At 42.7% G+C, this 20,651-nt stretch overlaps 2 protein-coding genes across 11 annotated transcripts; both read left to right on the forward strand.

Annotated features, from left to right (window-relative positions):
• The first annotated feature begins 146 nt into the window (after positions 1-146).
• apol1 (apolipoprotein L, 1) lies at positions 147-8,246 on the forward strand. 4 transcript variants are annotated; one of them, XM_062481240.1, is made up of 29 exons: positions 147-449; positions 601-653; positions 904-976; positions 1,071-1,121; positions 1,212-1,283; positions 1,360-1,446; positions 1,522-1,593; positions 1,757-1,831; positions 1,988-2,038; positions 2,121-2,171; positions 2,257-2,322; positions 2,584-2,649; positions 2,857-2,907; positions 3,001-3,078; positions 3,168-3,221; positions 3,313-3,369; positions 3,499-3,570; positions 3,673-3,726; positions 4,002-4,076; positions 4,260-4,340; positions 4,423-4,482; positions 4,589-4,669; positions 4,794-4,847; positions 4,949-5,062; positions 5,170-5,226; positions 5,312-5,374; positions 6,138-6,255; positions 6,420-6,471; positions 6,572-8,246. In XM_062481240.1, exons 1-29 carry the CDS (start codon positions 447-449, stop codon positions 7,527-7,529), a joined length of 2,799 nt encoding a protein of 932 aa, XP_062337224.1. In that variant the 5' UTR covers positions 147-446; the 3' UTR covers positions 7,530-8,246. The 4 variants fall into 4 exon arrangements, with proteins under 4 accessions (XP_062337224.1, XP_062337225.1, XP_062337226.1 ...); XM_062481241.1 differs by having other exon boundaries at positions 1,215-1,283; XM_062481243.1 differs by having other exon boundaries at positions 182-222.
• Positions 8,247-9,214: 968 nt separating this feature from the next.
• Positions 9,215-20,537, forward strand: apold1a (apolipoprotein L domain containing 1a). 7 transcript variants are annotated; one of them, XM_062482514.1, is made up of 41 exons: positions 9,215-9,249; positions 9,767-9,818; positions 9,970-9,999; positions 10,085-10,159; positions 10,415-10,474; positions 10,647-10,727; positions 11,041-11,103; positions 11,180-11,242; positions 11,371-11,436; positions 11,536-11,610; positions 12,006-12,059; positions 12,158-12,220; positions 12,386-12,454; positions 12,577-12,648; positions 12,778-12,843; positions 12,937-13,008; positions 13,342-13,410; positions 13,600-13,671; positions 13,927-13,995; positions 14,107-14,178; positions 14,263-14,328; positions 14,445-14,513; positions 14,594-14,659; positions 14,740-14,814; positions 15,043-15,114; positions 15,263-15,331; positions 15,456-15,524; positions 15,627-15,695; positions 15,785-15,856; positions 15,958-16,026; positions 16,128-16,196; positions 16,399-16,467; positions 16,637-16,693; positions 16,787-16,861; positions 16,945-17,007; positions 17,211-17,273; positions 17,423-17,497; positions 17,609-17,648; positions 17,765-17,816; positions 17,917-18,331; positions 18,438-20,537. In XM_062482514.1, the coding sequence occupies exons 2-41, from the start codon at positions 9,774-9,776 to the stop codon at positions 20,127-20,129; spliced, it is 4,602 nt and encodes a 1,533-aa protein (XP_062338498.1). In that variant the 5' UTR covers positions 9,215-9,249; positions 9,767-9,773; the 3' UTR covers positions 20,130-20,537. The 7 variants fall into 7 exon arrangements, with proteins under 7 accessions (XP_062338498.1, XP_062338499.1, XP_062338501.1 ...); XM_062482515.1 differs by lacking the exons at positions 9,215-9,249; positions 11,041-11,103 and having other exon boundaries at positions 9,673-9,818; XM_062482517.1 differs by lacking the exons at positions 9,215-9,249; positions 14,740-14,814; positions 15,043-15,114 and having other exon boundaries at positions 9,673-9,818.
• The last annotated feature ends 114 nt before the right edge of the window (positions 20,538-20,651 follow it).

Raw genomic sequence — 20,651 nt, forward strand, 5'->3', positions numbered from 1 at the left:
TAAAATGTACAATATTTTAACTCAATCTCTGTCTCCCTCTACTGCCAAAATGATTACCTACTTGGAAATTTGCCAGGAAATTTACCGTCATGCTCTAAAATAAAGATTGTCAGATCAAAGAATAGGCTACAGTCACAAACTCACCTGAGCACTTGACCTCACAGTTGCAGACTAAGAGAACAACGCCCTGTTCTACCTACCCGGTTTGGTACTCCGGGGAAGGTAATTTGCTGGTTTCTTCTGAACACTCCATGAACAACAGGACAATATAGTGGGTGTTGGACCAAGTGAGAAGTGCGTATCGCATTTCAACTGGAAGCTCCACTCAACAGCAGCATAAAGTCAGCGGACGAACGGAGTCCAACGCCAGCCACGCACAACGCAGTAAACAAATGAAAGGATTTAAGGAACTTTAACTTCCAAACAATAAATCATCCAACAGAATAATGGTTAGTAGTCTAGTATTAGTTGGTGGAAATTTACACTTTTTGTGGTCACGTGTTGTTTTAGATTGGCATTCGTATGCTGCTGTTTTCGTGCTCTACATTGAAAGTAGTCCAAATACAGATGACCTTGACTCTTAAGTTTGTGTTTTTACAGGAGCGGAAGTCGCTTTATAATAGTTTGGATTTGGAGTGTGATGGAAGGTCAAGGTGAGTAAACTGTTTTTTTACTAAGTTGTTTCAGGTTTAAGTATGCATTCCTAGCTGCTAACCCTCACGAGTTAAGACCATGAAGTGGTGAAACGGTTGATGGTTCTGCCGATGTGGTTACACCTCACAAGAGTCAGGCACCGTCTCTTTTGTGTTAGATTAAGTGTTTTGTATGAAATCATTGACAACTGGCGGTTAGAGAGGTTTTCAATGTGAAATCACATCTTCCTATACGACTTTTTCGTCCCAGGAAGGGAGGAATGTTCAGCAGTGTGTTTAAAAGATCCTCAAAATCTACAGAACTCTCATCAACATCTCTTCAGGTACGCCTAGCTGATTTTAATCGTTATACATGTTGTAAATGTGTCCACATCTTGGTCTCAAACCCAGTGTTACTGTGCTACATATTCTTCACAGGATAACTCATCAGTTCACAGCAATGACAGTCTGTCTAACAACAACAACAAAGTGAGTTGGATTAAGACCCCAGAGTGGGAGTCATGCAGCAGTTTTCACGTGATTCGCCAGCATCCTCACTGACTTCATTCATATTTTAAGGAGAAAGGAGGCATGCTTAAAGGGCTATTTAAGAAGACTTCAGAGCCATCTCGAGATGAGACACATACTCAGGTGAGTGGACAGTGTTTTTGTTTATAGAACCAATTAATTGTATTATTATTATTTATTTAAAATGATCTTTGTTTAGCCAACACTTACAGTGGAGGGTGATGAAATGTCAGTAGACAGTGATCTCTCAGCCAGCAGTGACAGTCTTTCTGGAAACAACACAAATGTAAGTTTGACTCAAAATAATTGGGTACTGCTATTAGCGTTATTTCTATAAAGTGACTTGCAACTTGTTTTAAAGGAGAAGCGAGGGGTGTTCGGTGGAATGTTTAAAAAGTCCCCTAAGCCTTTGGGTAGAAGATTTCACTCACAAGTAAGGTTTGTTGTGTGTTTCTGATTAGGAAATGACTTTGTTCGTTATATTCTTTTTTTAATGCTGACCGGTTAACCTGAGAAATGGTGCAGCAACAATACAGCATTTCTACTTGGATTCTTTTAGCCATGTAGTTTCAGGAAGCTCATGTTGTCTCTTCCAGGACGATATGGACAGCCTGCCTGCTCAAGGCGACGTCTTAGGCAGCAGTGACAGTCTCACAGAGAACACCTCAAAGGTAAGTCTGTTTTAAGAGGCCTGTTTCCACCCTGATTTGTTCTGATGGAGCTTCTGTCTTTGTAAACATTGCATAGGTGTGCAAGCACCGCCATATCAGCCAACCAAAGCCTTTGCATGGGCCGTACCCTAAACAGTGCTAATGTTCCCCTCTTAGGGTGGAGTTATGCCCAAAATCCGTTGGAATCCTTTCAGCTCATCATCCAACGTGAGAATCCTGTGCCATACAGATAGAAGCATTACTTTGCCATGTTAGCCAGCATTCATGATATTCAGTTTTTTTCAATCAGGACCAGGAGAACAATCCACTGACCAGCGAAAAGCAATCAAGGACTAAACAGGTAGGATACTAAATCCTTTTTTATGTTCTTAGAGAAGTTTTTTTGGGGAAAACATTCCCTCAAAACAATTTCCAATTTCTTTCAGGATTACTTGTCTGTACAAAATGATCTCTCAGCCAGCAGTGTCAGTCTTTCCGAAACTACCTCAAAGGTGAGTCCTACTTCAGTCAGTGCAACCATGTAATAGGTTGTACTACATTAACACCGAACTTAATACTATAACACCGAACTTAATACTATATATTAGTTAATAGTATTAAGTTCGGTGTTAATGTAGTCCAACCTATTACTTCCTGCATAGCTACTCGTTAACAATGGACCATTATTCTAAAGTGTTACCGTTTAATGAAATTAAGTCTAGGATGATCTCTGCTGTGTGTACAAATGTAACATTGTGGTTTGTGTGTTGTAGGATGAATTGCCAGTAGGCAGTGATCTCTCTCCCAGCAGTGGCAGTCTCTCAGAGACGACCTCTAAGGTGAGTCCTGCTTATCTTCACCCAACTCCCATTTTATTTAGATCTTTTTTTTTACATAATGTACTACTTAACAATAGCCATTCTGCTTTTCATTAAGGTATTCTACTGGAAATGTGTCTGTGATCATTAAGTGAAAAGCTTAATAATGGTTAAATGGGTGTCACAATATGATTGGCTATTGTAGTTTTTTTTATATAATCATCTCAGGGTGGAGTGATGGGGAAGATTTTTCGGAATCCGTTCAGTTCTACCACTAGGGTAAGTGTCTGTATCAGTATTAGTAGATGATCTACCTTAGTAGATGTCCAGAGTTCACCATGCAGATGGAACTGAGGGAACCTCTATACACAGGATGAGGACAGAGCTGCTCTCACAACAGACTCCAGTCAGAGGCCCACTTCTACAGAGAAGCTTTCTAAAACCAAGCAGGTGGGTATTTTGGTTTTGTTTCTGTATTAATTTATTTGACCTAAATGCCAGACTCACTCAAACAGGTAAACCCTGTATCATTCCTGTAGGAGAGTGACTCAGAGAAGATGGATGACTGTGAACAACAGTCAAGTTCTAAACAGGTGTGTGTACAGATCAAATGTCAACAGCAATAACACAATGTCCTGTTTTTAATCAGAGAATTAATATTCCTTGATTTACCTTCATCAACAGAACAAGCTGGTTGGAGCCATGACAAAGCTGAATCTGTTTCACTATGCTGCTCCCAAAGTGAGGACTGAACAATGTCCTGGTTGTGGGGCAGTGATGCAGTGAATGATTCTCTTTGATAAACATGTGATACAGAACTCAGTGTCAAAACAAAGTGTTCAGGTTGTTCCCCCTGTCTTTATTCCACAGCAAGACAATGAAACTAGAACAGACAGTGAAGAACCACCTGCCAGCTCTGAGAAACCATCAAGCCATAAACAGGTGTGCATTTGCCTTGACCTCATCTAAATATTTGGAGGCCATATATTTGTTCATGTTTCACTGCTTATTTAAGTGTGTAAATTACCAACTCTTCCCTCTCAGAATGTTGTGGTTGGAGCCATGTCCAAACTGAATCCATTCCGCTCTGCGCCTAAAGTAACGATCTTGTTGAATGTATTTGGAGCATTGTGTGTTGGTGCTTGTAGTAGCAATGGCTGGTGATGGTACTAGTTGTAATAGTAGTGGTGCTACAGGTGATAAGACTGGTTGTATAATTGTGTTTGGGGTTATGCTGGAGTCTGTAACAGACTAAAGATAAAGCAGGTAGTTTTAGTTTCAAGGAAGGTGGTGGCAGTTCGCTTTCCAGCGTGGTGAATGAGAGACTTACGTTAAGTCTCAGTTAATTGTTTCTGTACTTGGTGCTTGTTCAGAAGGACGCTGAGGTAGCTGAGCTACCCAGACACCACGACAAGCAGCTGGAGGGGAAGGAGAAAAATACAAAAACGGTCAGTCACATCTGACAACACACACACACACACACACAAATGTTCCTTCAAAAGTACACTCTTCATTGTCTCCTCCTCTTCCGTCCATCCCCACCAGATGGTTCCTCCCTCCAGCTTGCTTCGAGGGCTGATTGGTCATACTCAGAGTCCAGGCTGAACAGTGTGTGTACTTGTCCTTGTCAGGTCGAAAGCAGAAATCTGATCCAGCAAGGGCAGAAGGAGAGGAGCACAGAGCCTGAGATTCCCCCCCGACCCACGGAGGAGGTAGGTGATGCAGACCAACCCTCCTCCTCACGTGTGTCTGGTGCCGGGAGCGTGTTCACCGTAGCTTATCACCTCTCCACAGCAGCTGAAGGGTACTGCCACCCGGGACAAACTGAGGAGGAGAGAGGCAGAGGACAGTCAGGTAAGGTACCATTCACATTAGTCTGTTTGATTTGACCATTTTTGGTATGTACTTCTGGTGTCATCGCAATATTTGGCTTGGCTATATTTGTCTTTCTCATTCTCAGGCTAGCAGGAATATGATCCCCAGAGAGAGAGCAGGGATGATGACTGAGAGTCCTGAAGTTCCTCCTAGACCCACTGAAGAGGTAAGCCTGCCTAGTAGGAGACTGACCATATGGTGTTTCTACTATATGTACATCGTGGCTTATAAGAATATAATGGATGGTGGAATGCTGTGTAATTTTGGCTTTCATGTCCTTATTATTTTAGGAGCTTAACAGATCTGTAAAAGGTGGTTGGCAAAAGCATAAGAAGGCCAATCAGGTATTCAGTACACATATCAAGTCTTGAATGTAACCACCTTGAATGTAAGAAAGTTAGTCCTATAAATAATATTTGTGCTTATTTCATGTTTACTCCCCAAGGACCAATCTGATGATGAAGTCCTTAAAGAGGGACAATCTGTTTCCACCAGAGAACAGAATGAGGAAGAGAAGGATAGAGAAGAAGAGGAGGTTAACCCGTCTGAGAGCAAAAAGGTACATTATTCTGGAGTGTCACATATTCTCACTGGTTTAAGATGATGGTGGAACCCAGAAAATTTGTCTTATCTCACAAATGTATTATTTTCACTCACATTTTTAAGGTGAAACAGAAAAAACCCAAGAGGCATAATCCATTCATGCCACGTGGCGCGGCTAAGGTAACACCTACACATTAGAACAACATTAAACACAAACTAAGGCATCCACCAGCCTGAGAGAGGTGTAACTGAGCGTTCGTTTCAGGCTAAAACCATGCAGAAGAATACAGAGGGACAGCAGGGAGCAACAGGCAGCAACTCTGCAGAGGTCAGCACTGTTCCATCACATTCCTACAAACATTGTTTTAACACAGTTATACTGCATACTCACACTCCTGCTTTGAAAGAGACTGAGCTACTGAAAATACCCTCCTGTATCTACCTTCTTTATCCCCCCACATCCTCCCCTGCTTCCTGTCTCGTGGCCATTTTTTCTCCAGCCACGCTGTCATTAAAAAAGAGAATTTGTTCTAATGATCCAGCCTCGCTTTTTGTTTTGCTTTTCTAGGATCTACACATCGGTTCCCCCAGTTTTTGTATGTTTTATATTGCCTTTCTAAATGGTCCAGGATCCAAAAATGACGGTCACATGTTTTTTTTTTTGGTCAAATGACTCATCAGTTTTATTCTACTCCTCCTCTTATTTTGTCATCATCTGACAGGGACATGACCTGATGCCAGAATGAGATCATTAAAAGACATGCGGTTCGTTTTTTCGCAAACACTAAACCCCTCACCCTCCGAGTCTACCCCTCCCCCATATTTGCATTCCTATCACAGACTGCTACATGCCCAAACTACGTCCTCTGCTTCCTTGTTCTATGCGCCCAAAGGCAACTTGTCTTTACTTCTGCAAAATAGCAGAGAAGTGTTCTCATTCTCAATCTGATGGCACGATTTCCCTGTCTTCTTTTCTTTCTCTGTGGTTGCTCATGAAATATTAGTCTGGTTTCAGGCCGCACTGACCTTACAGCCAATACCATGTTATACAGAAGCTTTATATTTCCTGACAAAATTATTTCTTCTCTTAGAATGTAGATGGCACGAAATCCTTATTTGACAAACTGGAGGAGTTCCGTGTAGACCGAAATGAAAATGAGTCAGATCAAGATGTGGAAAACCTTATGGAGTGGTGGAACACAGTGGAGCGTAAGTCCATTACACACAAAAACACACTGGTTTTGATTACATTAGAGAATTGTATTTTCCACAAAATGTACATTACAAATTAATGTGTCCTTGGCACGTTGGCTCACAACAATATAGCAAGTAAATAACATACATAACATTTAAATTATATTGTCCACTTTCAGAATGGGAGGACATGGCTCAAGAAGAGGACTTGACTGAAAAAGAAGAGGCCAAGTAGGTGTCATAGAACCGTGTTAATCCTAAAACACACGTGACCCAGTTTTATTCCATGGTAAATGTTTGTGGAGTGAGTATTCATGAACTTGTGTTTCAGGGCGTTTGCATTGACTGCAGAAAAGGTGCAGAAAGGCATCCGGGTCTTCAACAAGCTTTTCTCAGAGCGGGCTGAGAGCCTGTGGCAGCACGTCATTGACCTGAACAGCATCGCTGACGGCCTGGACCTCTTCAACAAGAAGACCAAGATCGCCCAGATCACTGGCGGCTCCACCAGCGCCATCGGGGGGGTGGCCACCATTGCAGGCCTCGCGCTGGCCCCTTTCACCATGGGAACCTCCTTGATTGTAACGGCTGTGGGTCTAGGTGTTGCTACGGCAGGTGGGCTCACCTCCGCCGGTGCCGGCATTTCCAACCAAGTCAACAACTCCTTGGACCGCAAGAAAGTGGAGCACATCGTAGGAGACTACCAGGAAAAGATGGCCGACATCAACAAGTGCATGAAGTTCATCAAGCAGGGGATTGAGAACTTGCGCAAGTTTGACGTGCTCAAGATTAAAAACCATGGATATAACCGAGACTTCCCGAGCCTCAACAACATCTATGAGGACGGGGCCATGGCAGGCAAGGCCATCCTCATCAATGCTAATGAGATTATGCGGGTGGTGCAGATTGCCAATGTGGCGGGTAGTACGGCAGCCAGAGCTGTCCAGATTGCCAGCATGGCCACAGGGGTGCTGACTGGTCTGTTTGTGGGCATGGACATCTATTTTGTGGCAAAGGACTCCAAAGAGCTGAAGAAGGGCGCCAAGTCTGAATTTGCAGCTAAGATTAGGGAGGTAGCTCTCCAGCTTCATGAAGGATTGGTGGAACTCAATGGCATTCGTGATGAGCTCCAGTCAGCCAACACGCCCGACAATGACAAAGAAGGTGCTGACTCACTTGCTACTGAGAAAGCTAAAACTTTTGACTACTCTGATGACAATGATGATGAGTTATGTAAGAAAAAAAATGAAATGGCCGATGAAGGCAATCCCTCATATAACAGCAAAACCTAAATGTGTCCGGTCTCTTTTAGTGAGAACAATGTACTGTCCAATCCATGTTATGTTCAAAACATGAAGGCCAGTACAAGGCACTGTCTTTCACTACACTCACTCTCTAAAAAATCAGAATAACCATCCGAAACTGCTACTCTTATAAAATCACTCTTTAAAGAGCGTATCTTATGATTTTTACATTTTGATTGATTTTTAGACTCAGACATTAGTTAGTTGGTTTGTGAGACAACTTGGGTTTCTTAGGTTGGATTTTAGTTCATATTGAAACTTTCACACTTATTTAACAGCATAAACAAGACTTAAGAGTAGAACTTTTACTATTTATTCTGAATGTTTATGATGCTTCTGTTACAGAACTTTCAGGTGTGCTATGTACAACTCAGGAGAGATCACTGCAAAATTATCTTTTTAATGGTTTTACTATTTATAGGTATGTGTAAAAGGTATGGGTTTTATTTTATAAACAAAGTTTATAAATTTTTTCCAGAGCTGCAGTTTTGTCTCATTTTCCTTGAGGTTGGTACCAGTGATCACATTGAAGGGGGCTGGGGGGCTAAGTGAAGAGATTCCTATAACAGAGGGGTGGTACTTATCCTGGGTGTTACTAATGCTGGAATCTGCTCTCAGCTTGATGCTGAGGATATTGGTGTTGTAAACTGATTTCATATTTTGACTATTTATATAATAAAAATGTAAGTGGTATTTCAAACATTACGCCACTGTTTCATTTCATTATTTCTGACTGATTCACTGGGATGACACGGAGGTCCTCATTTTAATCACTGTCCAGGAATTACCACCTCTCCAGCCAAACCATAGCCTTCTCTCAAGTCCGTCACAAACACACAAGTACCTGACCATCATCCGCTTTCCCCAGTAGCTGCAAACTACCTTAATAGCCTCATCGAGATGACGCTTACACATGTAAAAACGTGTTACACAGAGCCAGGCAACATTGATATCAGTAGAAAACAACAGTTTCAGGGTTGATGGGCTAAGCGTAAATTCAGCCAGGTTTTTTTTATCCCGTCATTAGGCGTACCTTGAAGTCCTATCTTTTATTTTTTAGTTGTGTTTGCTCATTATGGGATACATTGTGATTATGTTTGCTTAAGCGTGTTGGTTGGCAGTGTATTTCTGCAGTACTTGTACAACAACGAAAGGGTAAAGGTTTGTTGCCTCTAATAAAGGTGCACATAAAGAAGGATTACGAATTCCTTTCCATATTCTGCTTCTTTCAATCACACGGCTGTGCATTATACACAGTTATTAAAGTTAACAGATGATTTGACACAGGATTGAACCAGACCCCATTGCACATTTACTGCACTAATCTTCTCTCACATTCTGACTAGACAATGCCCAGTCTGACTTTGTGTTGTTCTGTGCATCTGACAATAAAAGACTTGAACTTGAACTAGACATTAGACTGTCACAGTCCCAACCTTGAGTCCATTCCTGTGTTTAGAAGAGCACAGATACTCCCGCCCCATGTTTTGATGGCAGAGAAACAATAGAGTGAATGAGTCAGAAGCCAAATTCATTTGTTCCACTCACATGTTCTGTACAGGTAAGGATGTAACCACACCCCGTTCCCAGGTGGAAAAAAATAGGTGAGGGTACAAAACAAAAAAACCTCACTGTCTCACGGTCCGTCTCCAGTTTCGGGGAAGTGGTTCAATTCTGAATAAGGGAATCACTTTGTTTTTATATAAATGTAAGTTTCGGTTAAAATTATAGAGTGCACCAATGCTGTCGCAAAATATCTGTTCTTAATATTCGAAGTTTTTGTGGATGATGGTGCGCGGCTGTGTAGTGTGGCGTGGCTCCATGTAATTATAAACAGATGTGCCTGCCTGTGTAGCGTTGATAATAATATGTTGTTGGCACTAAATAAAACTATAACTGTATGTTTTACCCTGATTGGATACAGTACGTACATACCAGTTTTAAATGACTGTAGTTAAGAGTGCTTCTCATATTTCAGTCTTTGGTCTCTTATTTCAGAAGTAGTCTGAGTTGGTTTCGTATACTTGCGCGTATGTGGTTCCTTTGTACTTTTCCGGTTGGACAAGATATGATGAGAGTTGGACCTTCAGGATACAGACATGTCAGTTTTGAACCATTTTAACTGAGTACAGACACGTGAGAGATGGCCACATAACCGCTTGTATAAGACATTGAGGGTGCTTTATAATTCTTTAACTCTGAACGTCTGTCTCTGTTGTTATCAGCCGCGGGATGGAGCAGTGCGAGCCAGTTGTGAAGAAAAACAAACCGAATCAAGTGAGTGCTTTTAAGATTCGTAGTGTAACAACCCATACCACATAACACATGAATTGAACACCATTGTTCATATCATTGTTTTGTAATACGACTCACACGAACCCAACCCATATGTTGGTCTATCTAATAGCCTACCATCTTCGATCCACAGCCTAAGCCCCGACCAAAACCAGTATATGAGGTAAAGTTGTGTCATATCGGAAGACAATAGTTCTGAACTTTTTGGATAACGAACGTAGAACTAACTGTGCTTAGTCATCTTCCAGGTCAACGGGAATAGCCTTGAGAATGGCAGTATAAAGAAACCAACACCTGTGGTTCCTCCCAGACCTTCGGATGCAGTAGGTCGACCCTCCTGAATTTGCTTAAAACCTACCTTTTTAATAATTTTTTTAATTGTTAATTTAATTGTGTCTGTTCTTATTTTTATTTTATATTATGTTTTATGATTGTAACTTTTCTTGTACTGTAGCCCTATGAGTGCAAGAAAGGTGCATTACAAATACAATTTATCCTTATTACTATTATTAAACATTTCTCTCCATTCCAATATGAGACAACAACATGTCTTACTCTTACATTGATGATCTTGACAGGAGTTGAACAATGTGGCCATATACAGTCACATCAGGAAGCCAGCAACAAATGACAACCAGGTGCACATCTATCTTTTATATCCTCAATGTATTTGTCGCTATATGTGAATGTGGGTTATGTACCTATGTATGCTGCTGTATTTGTATGCCTAAATATGCCTCGCTGGAAACGTAACAGAGATTAATTGTAAAAATAATTATTAGTAAATGAGACTATTTTTGCTTTGGCCAGGTCAATGAGATGCTCATTCAGAGAGGACATAAAGGCAGGTCACCCAAGACAGCTGCAGTTCCTCCTAAACCCACTGAAAAGGTACAGGAAGTAATGAACACAAAGCCCTCAACATTCCTTTTCAACCCTATTGTTACCTACTGCTATGAGGGACATGTTGTGGGAGTGAGGGTCACAGTCAAGGCCGTAGCCATGGAGTCAACATTGGGGGGGACACATTGAATTTTTTATGAATATTTCGGACAGCGTGTGTGGTTGCCTGTAGAAGCGTAGCACATTCATATTTGTATTTTTATATCAATATATTGGGGGGGACATTTTGACCAGATTTGAATATTGGGGGGGGGGATCTGTCCCCCCCCAATATTGATATGCAGTTGTTGTTGATATGCAGGAACTGAATAATACGTTCCCCAAAAGCAACTGGAAGAGGATGCAGACTGAGGACACAAAGGCAGTACGTGTGCATGCAATCATGTCACAGCTCTTTTTATTTTTGCAAGGCATAATATACCCCATTGAATCCCTAACAGGACTGCAGAGAAAATGACAAATCTGAGGACTCAAAAGACAGAGTTGGGACCGAATACAAGCAGGTAGGACTATTCCCTCATGCAAATGGTCAAATTTGTTACACATACGCAACAAAAACGATCAAATATCATCAACAAAAATCTAAATCCCTGACTGACTTTCAAATTATGTAACTCTCCTGTTTACATAGAACAAAGTAGGGGCTCTTATTGGAATGTTTCAGAAGGCACCAACAGATCAAGTTTCTACATTTTCAGTAGGTGGCTGTGCCTTCAAGAGATTTTCCTTTTGTTTCGCCGATATATATATATATATACACACAGTTTGTGTTCTGATTATGTGCGTTCTCCTTCAGAGTGTCAACATGTCAGAGCCCGATACAGAGAGGCCTTGGGAAACCCCTGCAAACGAGACACCTGAGACCAAACAGGTGTGTGTTGACGATGGTAACATAGACATCTTTCCTAATGTCAAATCCATCCTGTTCCAGAGGATACTGAAAGGATTGATGATGATCCCGGCTGATGTTATTGTTTTGATGTGTGCCTAGTCAGCACAGTGAGCAGGGATCCTGATGAGAATGGGGATATGACAACAGATCACACTCACTTAGGAATTACTAGTAGGAAAAAAATGATATAAAACTGTCCATGCACAAAGAACTCCAACCTGACCTGATCACATTAAAGTGTCGAATATTTATTTAATAACTCCTGGGAAGAGAAGAATACTTCTTGGCATCCTTAGAAAATCTTCTAAAGAAGAAGAAAGATCTCATGGCACGTTTTGTCGTTTATTCTTTGTTTTCTTTTTCATATTTTAAAGGAGCAGTCTTTACACAGTGAGCTTGATGTCTGCTCTGAGAACAACAACACTAAGGTCAGCTGGCTTGTTAATGGTTATTAAAAACATTCATCTGAACAGATTCTCTAACAACTTCTTGCCATCCAACAATCTTAAATCTCTCTATTTTTCAGGGGAAAGGAGGATTATTCCATGGAATGTTCCGGAAGACTCCCAAACCTACTGAGGGCACAAAGGTAACGAAGCTCTATTAGGAATATTCTATTTTGTATATTCCCTCCTATGAAAATGTATTATACACATTTTTGTGAACCAAGAAATCTTAATGATGAAGTTCCAACATTGTCACAAAGTAGGCCATTCTCAAGTAGGTTACTTGTTTAATACTTTTGATCTTTCAGGACAAGCATTCATTACACAGTGAGCTCTCGGACAGCAATGACAGTCTCTCTGACAACCGCAACACTAAGGTGAGACACAATAGTCAATTTGTACCGTGATACACCCACTAACCTTAATCAGATGTGAAGAGAATCTTCATGAGACAAGGGATTTGCAACCAATGAAAGTAAATATTAGCCATTCCAATCAGGAGGAAGGAGGGCTGTTTTCTGGCCTCGTCAAAAAGATCCCCAAAGCAGCTGGAGATGGACCGCTTGCCAAGGTGATTCATTCACATAACTGTTATGTTGGTGACATGCTAAGTTCCTATACGCCCACTATTGTTGTGTTCTAGGATAAGTCGTTACACAGTAAGCATACGCCTCAGCAATTAATTGTTTATCCTTCCCAGGAGAAGCTGTTATCACCCAGTGATCTCTCAGCCAGCAGCGACAGTCTGTCTGAGAACAACACTAAGGTGAGCTGTTTGTTGATGATCATGAACACAACACTCTTTTGATTTGATGGGATCCCGTGACAACTTGATGTCAACTCTCTCTTCACGTCTCAGGAGAAAGGAGGGATATTTAGTGGAATGTTTCGGAAGTCTCCAAAACCTTTTGAGGACACTGAGCCAGAAGAGGTGATAAAGCTATCTTTAGCTTATTCCCTCATACATATTTTGTACATATTATTTTGAAAATGTCGATGTAAAGCATGTACAATAAAGCACCAGAACAATTTGAGTTAATGAGATGCACCAGACCATCAGGAGAGGGAACAGCTGCCTTAAAGGTCTGTGTGGTTTTCCCCTTTCATGTTCAACCTACCTTGGTGTATCTGCCCCTATGTAGCTGTCAAACAGAGCACATTGATGTTGCTACATTGTGGAATGCCCTGTCTGCACAGGTTATAAACTCAATGTCTATGTTGCTCCTCCCATGGGGTTTTCTTATCCTCTTAATCTGTTGCTCAGGACGACCAGACGGCACAGAGTGAACTTTCGGCAAGCAGTGACAGCCTGTCTGACAACACCACCACCAAGGTTAGCCCCTTCAGACTGTGGTTAACAACTTAATATGCGCACCTCACAGAAAACCTCCTTTGTCAAATCTGCTCCAGTGCTGAAGTGCTCAAACTGAAAAAACAAATATATAATCTAATTTACTGTTCCATATGACTGCACTACTTTGAAATAAAACAATGGAGACAAACGCTATATGCATGTTTACAGGGGAAGGGAGGAATGTTTGCTGGAATGTTCAGGAAGTCTCCCAAGAACTCTGAGAGCCTGCAGCCAGAGGAGGTAAATGTAGAGGAAAGGTGCTAAGGGATTTAGGTTGGTTTTGGTGGGATATTTATGTACCTTGATAAAAAATACTTGTAAAAAGGTTTGTACAAAAATGTTTTGAACCTTTGTCTGTTTTACAATATATGGCTGCAGTGTATTACATTTACATTTCATTTAGCCGTATGTGTAGTTTTCCTATTTGACTACTGTACTGCTTGATGACTCAGGTGGCTAGGAGTGTTTGTTTAACCCTTAACTCCTGTATCACAGAACACACAGTCATTACCCAGTGACCTCTCAGACAGCAATGACATTCAGATTGAGACAGGTAACACTAAGGTGAAACACAATTTTACAACTTCACTATAATACACCCCTCGACAGACATGGTCAATATTCATGAGACTAGAGATTTTCTACCAGTTAATGTGAAATTAACCATCCAATCAGGAGAAAGGAGGGCTGTTTTCTGGCCTCCTTAAAAAGATCCCCAAAGCAGGTGGAGACAGACCACCTTCCCAGGTGAGGCTGTGCATCATGCCATTACATAACTGTCATGTTTGTGACATGCTAAGTTCCAACCTGACCACCCCTGTTGTGTTCCAGGACAAGGAACCAGGAAGTAAGCTGTCTGCCAGCAACGACAGTCTGACTGAGACAACCAACACTAAGGTGAGAGCACACAAAGTCCCACATTTTTCACCTGTATTGTTATACTAGTCATCTAGCCTTTGGCTACAGCACCTTAATAATCACAAAGATTATGATCTCATTGTGTTCATTTTCAGGAGAAAGGAGGGCTGTTCAGTGGACTCCTCAAGAAACCCAAAGTGCCAGAGAATGACACCCCTGCCCAGGTGAGGCTGTGCTTCAATCACATAACTGTCATGTTTGTGACATGCTAAGTTCCAACCTGACCACCACTGTTGTGTTCCAGGACCAGGAACCAGGAAGTGAGCTGTCTGCCAGCAATGACAGTCTGGCTGAGAAAAGTGACAGGAAGGTGAGCAGGATGAGGAAGTGAAAGACTTTAGTCAGTACAGCAGAAGAAACTGGAAGCTGAACTGTATTTGTGTGTTTCAGGAGAAGCGCGGCCTGTTCAGTGACATGTTTAAGAAGTCTACACCGCATGCTGAATGTCCTCAACCATCTGAAGAGGTAGTGTGTATAACCTCGACACCGTGAAGTGAAATGTCACCAATAGGTTCCTGTCTAAGATAAGATAAAACGTCCCCAAAGCAACATTTGTCTTGAACTCTCTCAGCAAACAACCAGTGCCTTATGTAGTCAGTTCAAGAAAGGTGGCTTGTATTATTCCCAATGAGGGGGGTCCCATGTTATCTCATACTCATGGGGTACCTCAGCAGTTAACTGTATCCTCCCCAGGAGAAGCAGTCCTCACCACTCAGCGATCTCTCAGCCAGCAGTGACAGTCTGTCAGAGAACAACAACACTAAGGTGAGAGCACACAAGGTCACACAAGGTCAGACAAGGTCGCACAAGGTCACATTGTTATAACGGTCCTTTAGCTTTTGGATAATCTTGGTCATTAATAATGAGACCTTGATAATCACAAATGTGTTCATCTTAATGTGTGAATCGTCAGGATAAAAAAGGGCTGTTCAGTGGACTCCTTAGGAAACCCAAAGTGCCAGAGGAGGACACACCTGCCCAGGTGAGTGTTTGGATGAACCTGCCCAACCTACTCTGCAAGTGCATACAAATCAGCTTGTTGCTATGGCTTTTTTGTTGTTGTTTAGTTTTGTTATTTTTATCAATCAGCTATTGCTCTGTTCCAGGACAATATGTCTGCTTACAGGAAACTCTCGGCCAGCAGTGACAGTCTGTCTGACAACAACAATACTAAGGTGAGCAAATGCCTCAGCTTTGCCTTGAATACTGTCCACAGTTTCTGCAGATGTTGTTTGGTTACCAATGACATTGTTCACATGTTTCTCTATGTGTGTCAGGAGAAAAACATCTTCGGTGGAATGTTCACAAAGGCTCAGAAGACATCAGAAGGCTCCAAGTCAGAAGAGGTAACTTTCTAGATTCTAAACACATGGAATATATATTATTGTCATGACGAGTTATTTTGGACTCATAATTGTGTTTGTTTTGAATTCAGGCCTCAAATCTGGGGCTAGACAACAATCTATCAGCCAGTTATGACAACCTCTCAGAGAACACAGACACTAAGGTACTCTGTCCTGAGAAAGTGGATCTCATTCTAAACATGTATCTCTGCACTGATCTCTTTTTGTGATGATTGCACAAACATCTTTTCATTTGCTCCAATAGAAAACTGGGGGTCTGAGCGGAATGTTCAAGAAATCACCCAAGCCAGCTCAACGTTCCACTACTGCTAAGGTACTAGCTTTGTCCTAACCCCTACTCTTACTGCTTGTTGACATAGCAGTGTCTTCTTATATCTATCAAAGGGTTGTCTAACTATGCTTCTCATCTTCCAGGACCCTCTCACAGAGAACATGGAGCTCTCAGCTAGCTGTGACAGCCTGGCAGAGAACATCTCTGCTGAGGTAAGTTACCAAGTGGTGCTCTAATGTACCTTCTGACTGTTGTTGCTTCAACCACAGATCAGTCATTTTTCCCTCACGAGACGGAACCTTATTTTATATCTGATGCCAGTGTGACTTGCTCATAACATAATATGTTTTATGGAATTTCCAGCTACCAAAATGCAAATTTCTGATAACTGATCAATCTTCATCCTACCTGTAGGACAGTCTTTCTGGGTGTGGGGAACTTTCAGCTAGTAACGATAGTCTTTCTAATGCCACCGCCACCAAGGTAAGCCTCATTCAGTTCCTCATTCATACAGCATCCTCATTCTTTTCCTTCTCTACTACCGTGATTATCAGTTTACCAATCGTCCCCTTTTGTTGTGTGTGTGTGTGTGTGTGTGTGTGTGTGTGTGTGTGTGTGTGTGTGTGTGTGTGTGTGTGTTATTGTGACCTAGGAGAAAAAACTGCTGGGGGGAATTTTCAGCAGGAAACCTAAACCAGTTGAGCAACAGGTAGGTACAAACATGGAACTTACATGTTCACACAACAATGGAATGGACTAAGGAATGAACCCCATTTACATTTGGCGTGTTCTTTTTAATCAGGACAGTATGGACACAGAGCCACTAGGGGGAGGTGGTCAGCTCAGACGAAAGAGGACCATCAAAAAGAAAAGATGGGTGAGAAAAATATGCTTTACCTCTAAGCTGAGTGATAGTGTACATCTGAGGTGAAATTGTTTGATTCAATCTGTTTTCCAAAGGTGGTGTCATTCAGAGTGAAGAGGACTTTACCCAGAGTTCCAAAGTTTACCCTGGCTGCTCAGGTACTGTCTGAACGGTTACTCTCTGGTCCCTGTCCTGTGTTCCCTTCACCCGTCTCTCATTTTCACCTGCCTCTTTTCCTCTCATCTTCCTATGCTCACATCCTTCCTCCCTCCTTTCTATCACTGTTCTATACCACATACTTTGTCCTGTATTCAAATCCTGCTTCTGTGTAAACTAGCTTGTATTTTGTCTGGCCCCCCAGCGTGATGATTGTGTTCCTATCATTGAGGAGTCAGTGGAGATGAAAGACCTGTCCGCACTGCAGGTCGGTTTTAGCATGATCTTGAAAACAAATCTTAGGTGTGTCTATTTTAAGCTGGACTGATGCTATGTGTGTATGCGTGTGTGTGTGTGTGTGTGTGTGTGTGTGTGTGTGTGTGTGTGTGTGTGTGTGTGTTAACTGGTGTGTTCCAGGTGAGCACAGTAGAGTTCCAACCTGCCGAGATGTCAGCCTACCCTACTGAGGGCAACCCTCTGGAGTCTGAGGAGGTGTGGCTTTCTCCTTCTGTTCTTCTCTCTGCCTCTCTTTGTTACACAAATCTGTTTTCATCCCTTCTATGTGTAACCATTTTTGTTTTTCTTACTGGTAATTCTCTCTAGGAGAATGATGGCCTTATGGACTGGTGGAGAACAGTGGAGGGTGGGTGTCCTCACTTGTTTTTAACCCGAACAGTTAAATGCTGCTATAACCTTGAGAGTGTAGCTTACCTTACTGTGTGGAATGCAGTAGAAGCCATGTGTACCCTGGGTTCTCAGGTTGGGAGACATGGAATGAAACTTCCGACTTCAAAGAAGAAGATGAGGAAATGTACGTAGCTTTGCCTCAACACCACATCTTGCTCTCCACAAACCTCCTCCCAGTGGACAGCGGTGTCCTGTCAGTGATCTCATTGGTATCTCTCCTCCAGGGCTGTGGAGCAGGTCGCCGACCGTGTCTTCATGGGGGCTCGTCTCTTTGTGCATCTCTTCAACCAGCGTGGTGCCTCCCTGCAGCAGCAGATTTTGGGGCTGCTCGCACAGGCGGACGCTGCGGACCAATTCCACAAGAAGACGGTGCAGGCCGCCGTGGGAGGGGGTGTGGCCAGTGTGGTGGGCAGCATTGCCACCATCACGGGCCTCATCCTCGCCCCTATCACCTTCGGAGCCTCCATTATTGTCACCGCGGTTGGCATCAGCGTGGCGACCGCGGGAAGTATCGCCTCGGCCACGGCTAATATCACAGACACAGTGCATTCCAACATGGACCGCAAGAAGGTGGAGAAGATGATCCAGAGTTACCAGGATGACATCAAGGACATTAGGGAGTGCCTGGAGTTTGTGCAGGTATGCTAGAACACACTCTAAAATGCATGTGCTAACAAACACGTATACAGACACACATCCTTCCACACGCCTTCACCTAACATGTTCTTTCTGGGTGGTTTCGTAGGAGGGAATGGACACCCTCCAGGAGTGGGACTTTGAGAAGTACACTGAGAGTGTGGCCAAGAAGGCTCTGAATCAGAACGTCAAGCATGTGATGAAAGAGGGCGGACGTGCTGGCAAGCAGCTCTTGATCAACACAGACAAGCTGATCAGCACCGTGCAGGTCCTGGGCGCAGCCGGGGGGGCTGCCCAGGCGGCTAAAGCCATCAGCGCCACCACAGGCGTCATGTCTGCCCTCTTCCTGGTGCTTGACGTCTTCTTCCTGGCCAAGGACTCCCACGAGTTGCGCAAGGGAGCCAAGACAAAGTTCGCCTCCAAGATCAGGGAGGTGTGTAAGGACCTGCAGGACCGGTTGCTGGAGCTGAACAAGGTGAAGACCCAGCTGCAGAAGACCATAGACGGTATTGAGCTGGAGGAAATCGAGGAGGAGGAGGAGGTAGAGGTGGAGGTGGAGGATGACCTGGAGAGTGACCCGGTGAAACTGGCTGAACTGGATCAGGAATTGGACCTAATGGAGGAGAAACTGGACAAGAAAGTTCAAGAGGAAAATAATGAAAAGAGCAAAAAAGAGGAACAAGAAGAGAAGAACCAAAAGGAAGAAGAAGAGAAGAACAAAAAGAAGGAAGAAGAGAAGAACAAAAAGAAGGAAGAAGAGAAGAACCAAAAGGAGGAAGAAAAGAGAAGTGAGGGAAAGGTGAAGGAAAGCAAGAAAGAAAGAGACAAGGAGAAGGTAGTTGATCAAAATGAAACCATAGAGTCAGAGAAGTCACATGAGATTGAGAAAGAGGAGGATAAGAAAGGGTCCCGGATACAGAATAAAGTAAGTGCGAAAGATGACAAAAGTTCATCCGCTGAGGCTAGAAAGGAAGGTTCTGAGAGAAGTGGGAATAATGATCAACATGTAGGGTACAACACAAAGATGGAAAGCAAGAAAGAACATGATAAACACAGTCTCGGGAAGGCTGTCGTGGTCGAAGAAAAAAGGAATGAGAAGGAAAAAGAAATTGACAGAAAGCCAGTAGATGCAAGAATAGGGATTTTGGATCAGAAAGGAGATGCTGAAAAGGGATGTAATGTGACAGTCTCAGACAAACGAGGAGTTAAGAAGAGTAAAAAGAAAGAGGTGGTGAGAGGTGAGGCACGCAGACATGGGAGTAGAAGTGAAAACCCTGACATTGGAACATCTGATGGAAAAATTGACAGAAGAGACATCACGAAATTGAGCCAAAAGGACACATCTGTGACTGAGAGAGAAATTCTGCCAAAACGTCAATTGGAAGAAAGAGGGGTTAGGGACAGGAGAGGCGAGATGAATAGAACGACCAATGAGGAGTACAGGAAGCAATCAAAAAGAGAACCAGAGAGAGGGATTCAAACTGAAGAGTTTGTAGTGAGCAGAAAGGGTGTGACTGAGACCAGTACAGTCAGAGGGACACGGAAAGAGGAGGACACACAGAGAGAAAGTGTGAAAGGACGGCTGGGGAGCCAGGGGGAGAAAAGAGAGGGAGATCACGGGAGAAAGATTGAGAGTGTGAGGGGATTTCAGAGTGGTGGACAGAGCGGGGTGAGAAATGAAGATGGAGACAAGTGGATGAAGGAGAGGGACAGGAGAGCCAGTGAAAGAGAACGGGATCTTGCTCGCAAAGGCTCTCGCCCTCGCTCCAAACCTATCCTCAATGACGGACTGGATATTTAAATCGGACATTATCACCTACGCCATGTTGACATTTCATTGGAAGTGCAATTTTAGCCTACAATTTTCATGTATTCATAGAAGGGATCTGTGCCATTTAACTCAGATTTTTTGTAATATTTAGTTTTGATGGGTGTTTTCTGATATTGCATAGTTAGAAGTCTAGATATGTCTATAAACAGGTCTTTTATCTGGTGTCTACTTGATGGTGAAAATGCATTCCATGTAATGCACAATGTTTTTAGCAATGGCGTCCCAAGGCCAGGCATTGGCCTACTGGCTTTGGGAAGACTTGACAATTAATATATAATGTACCCTATCTTTGTACACAAGTAGCCTAATAAGATGTATTTGTATCAATAAAATCACATGGCTCTGCTCAATGTCGGACCGGACCATGTGTTAGACGAAAGGAATACTGCATTGGGGATCTGCTTTGTGGTTTGTTGAATGTAGCACAAATTTAATTCCAATATGTAAACAGTATCATGTTTACTTTCTCACGTTTATAACAAATAACATGCC

The sequence above is a fragment of the Osmerus eperlanus genome, chromosome 16, assembly GCF_963692335.1.
Source record: "Osmerus eperlanus chromosome 16, fOsmEpe2.1, whole genome shotgun sequence".
NCBI lineage: Eukaryota > Metazoa > Chordata > Actinopteri > Osmeriformes > Osmeridae > Osmerus > Osmerus eperlanus.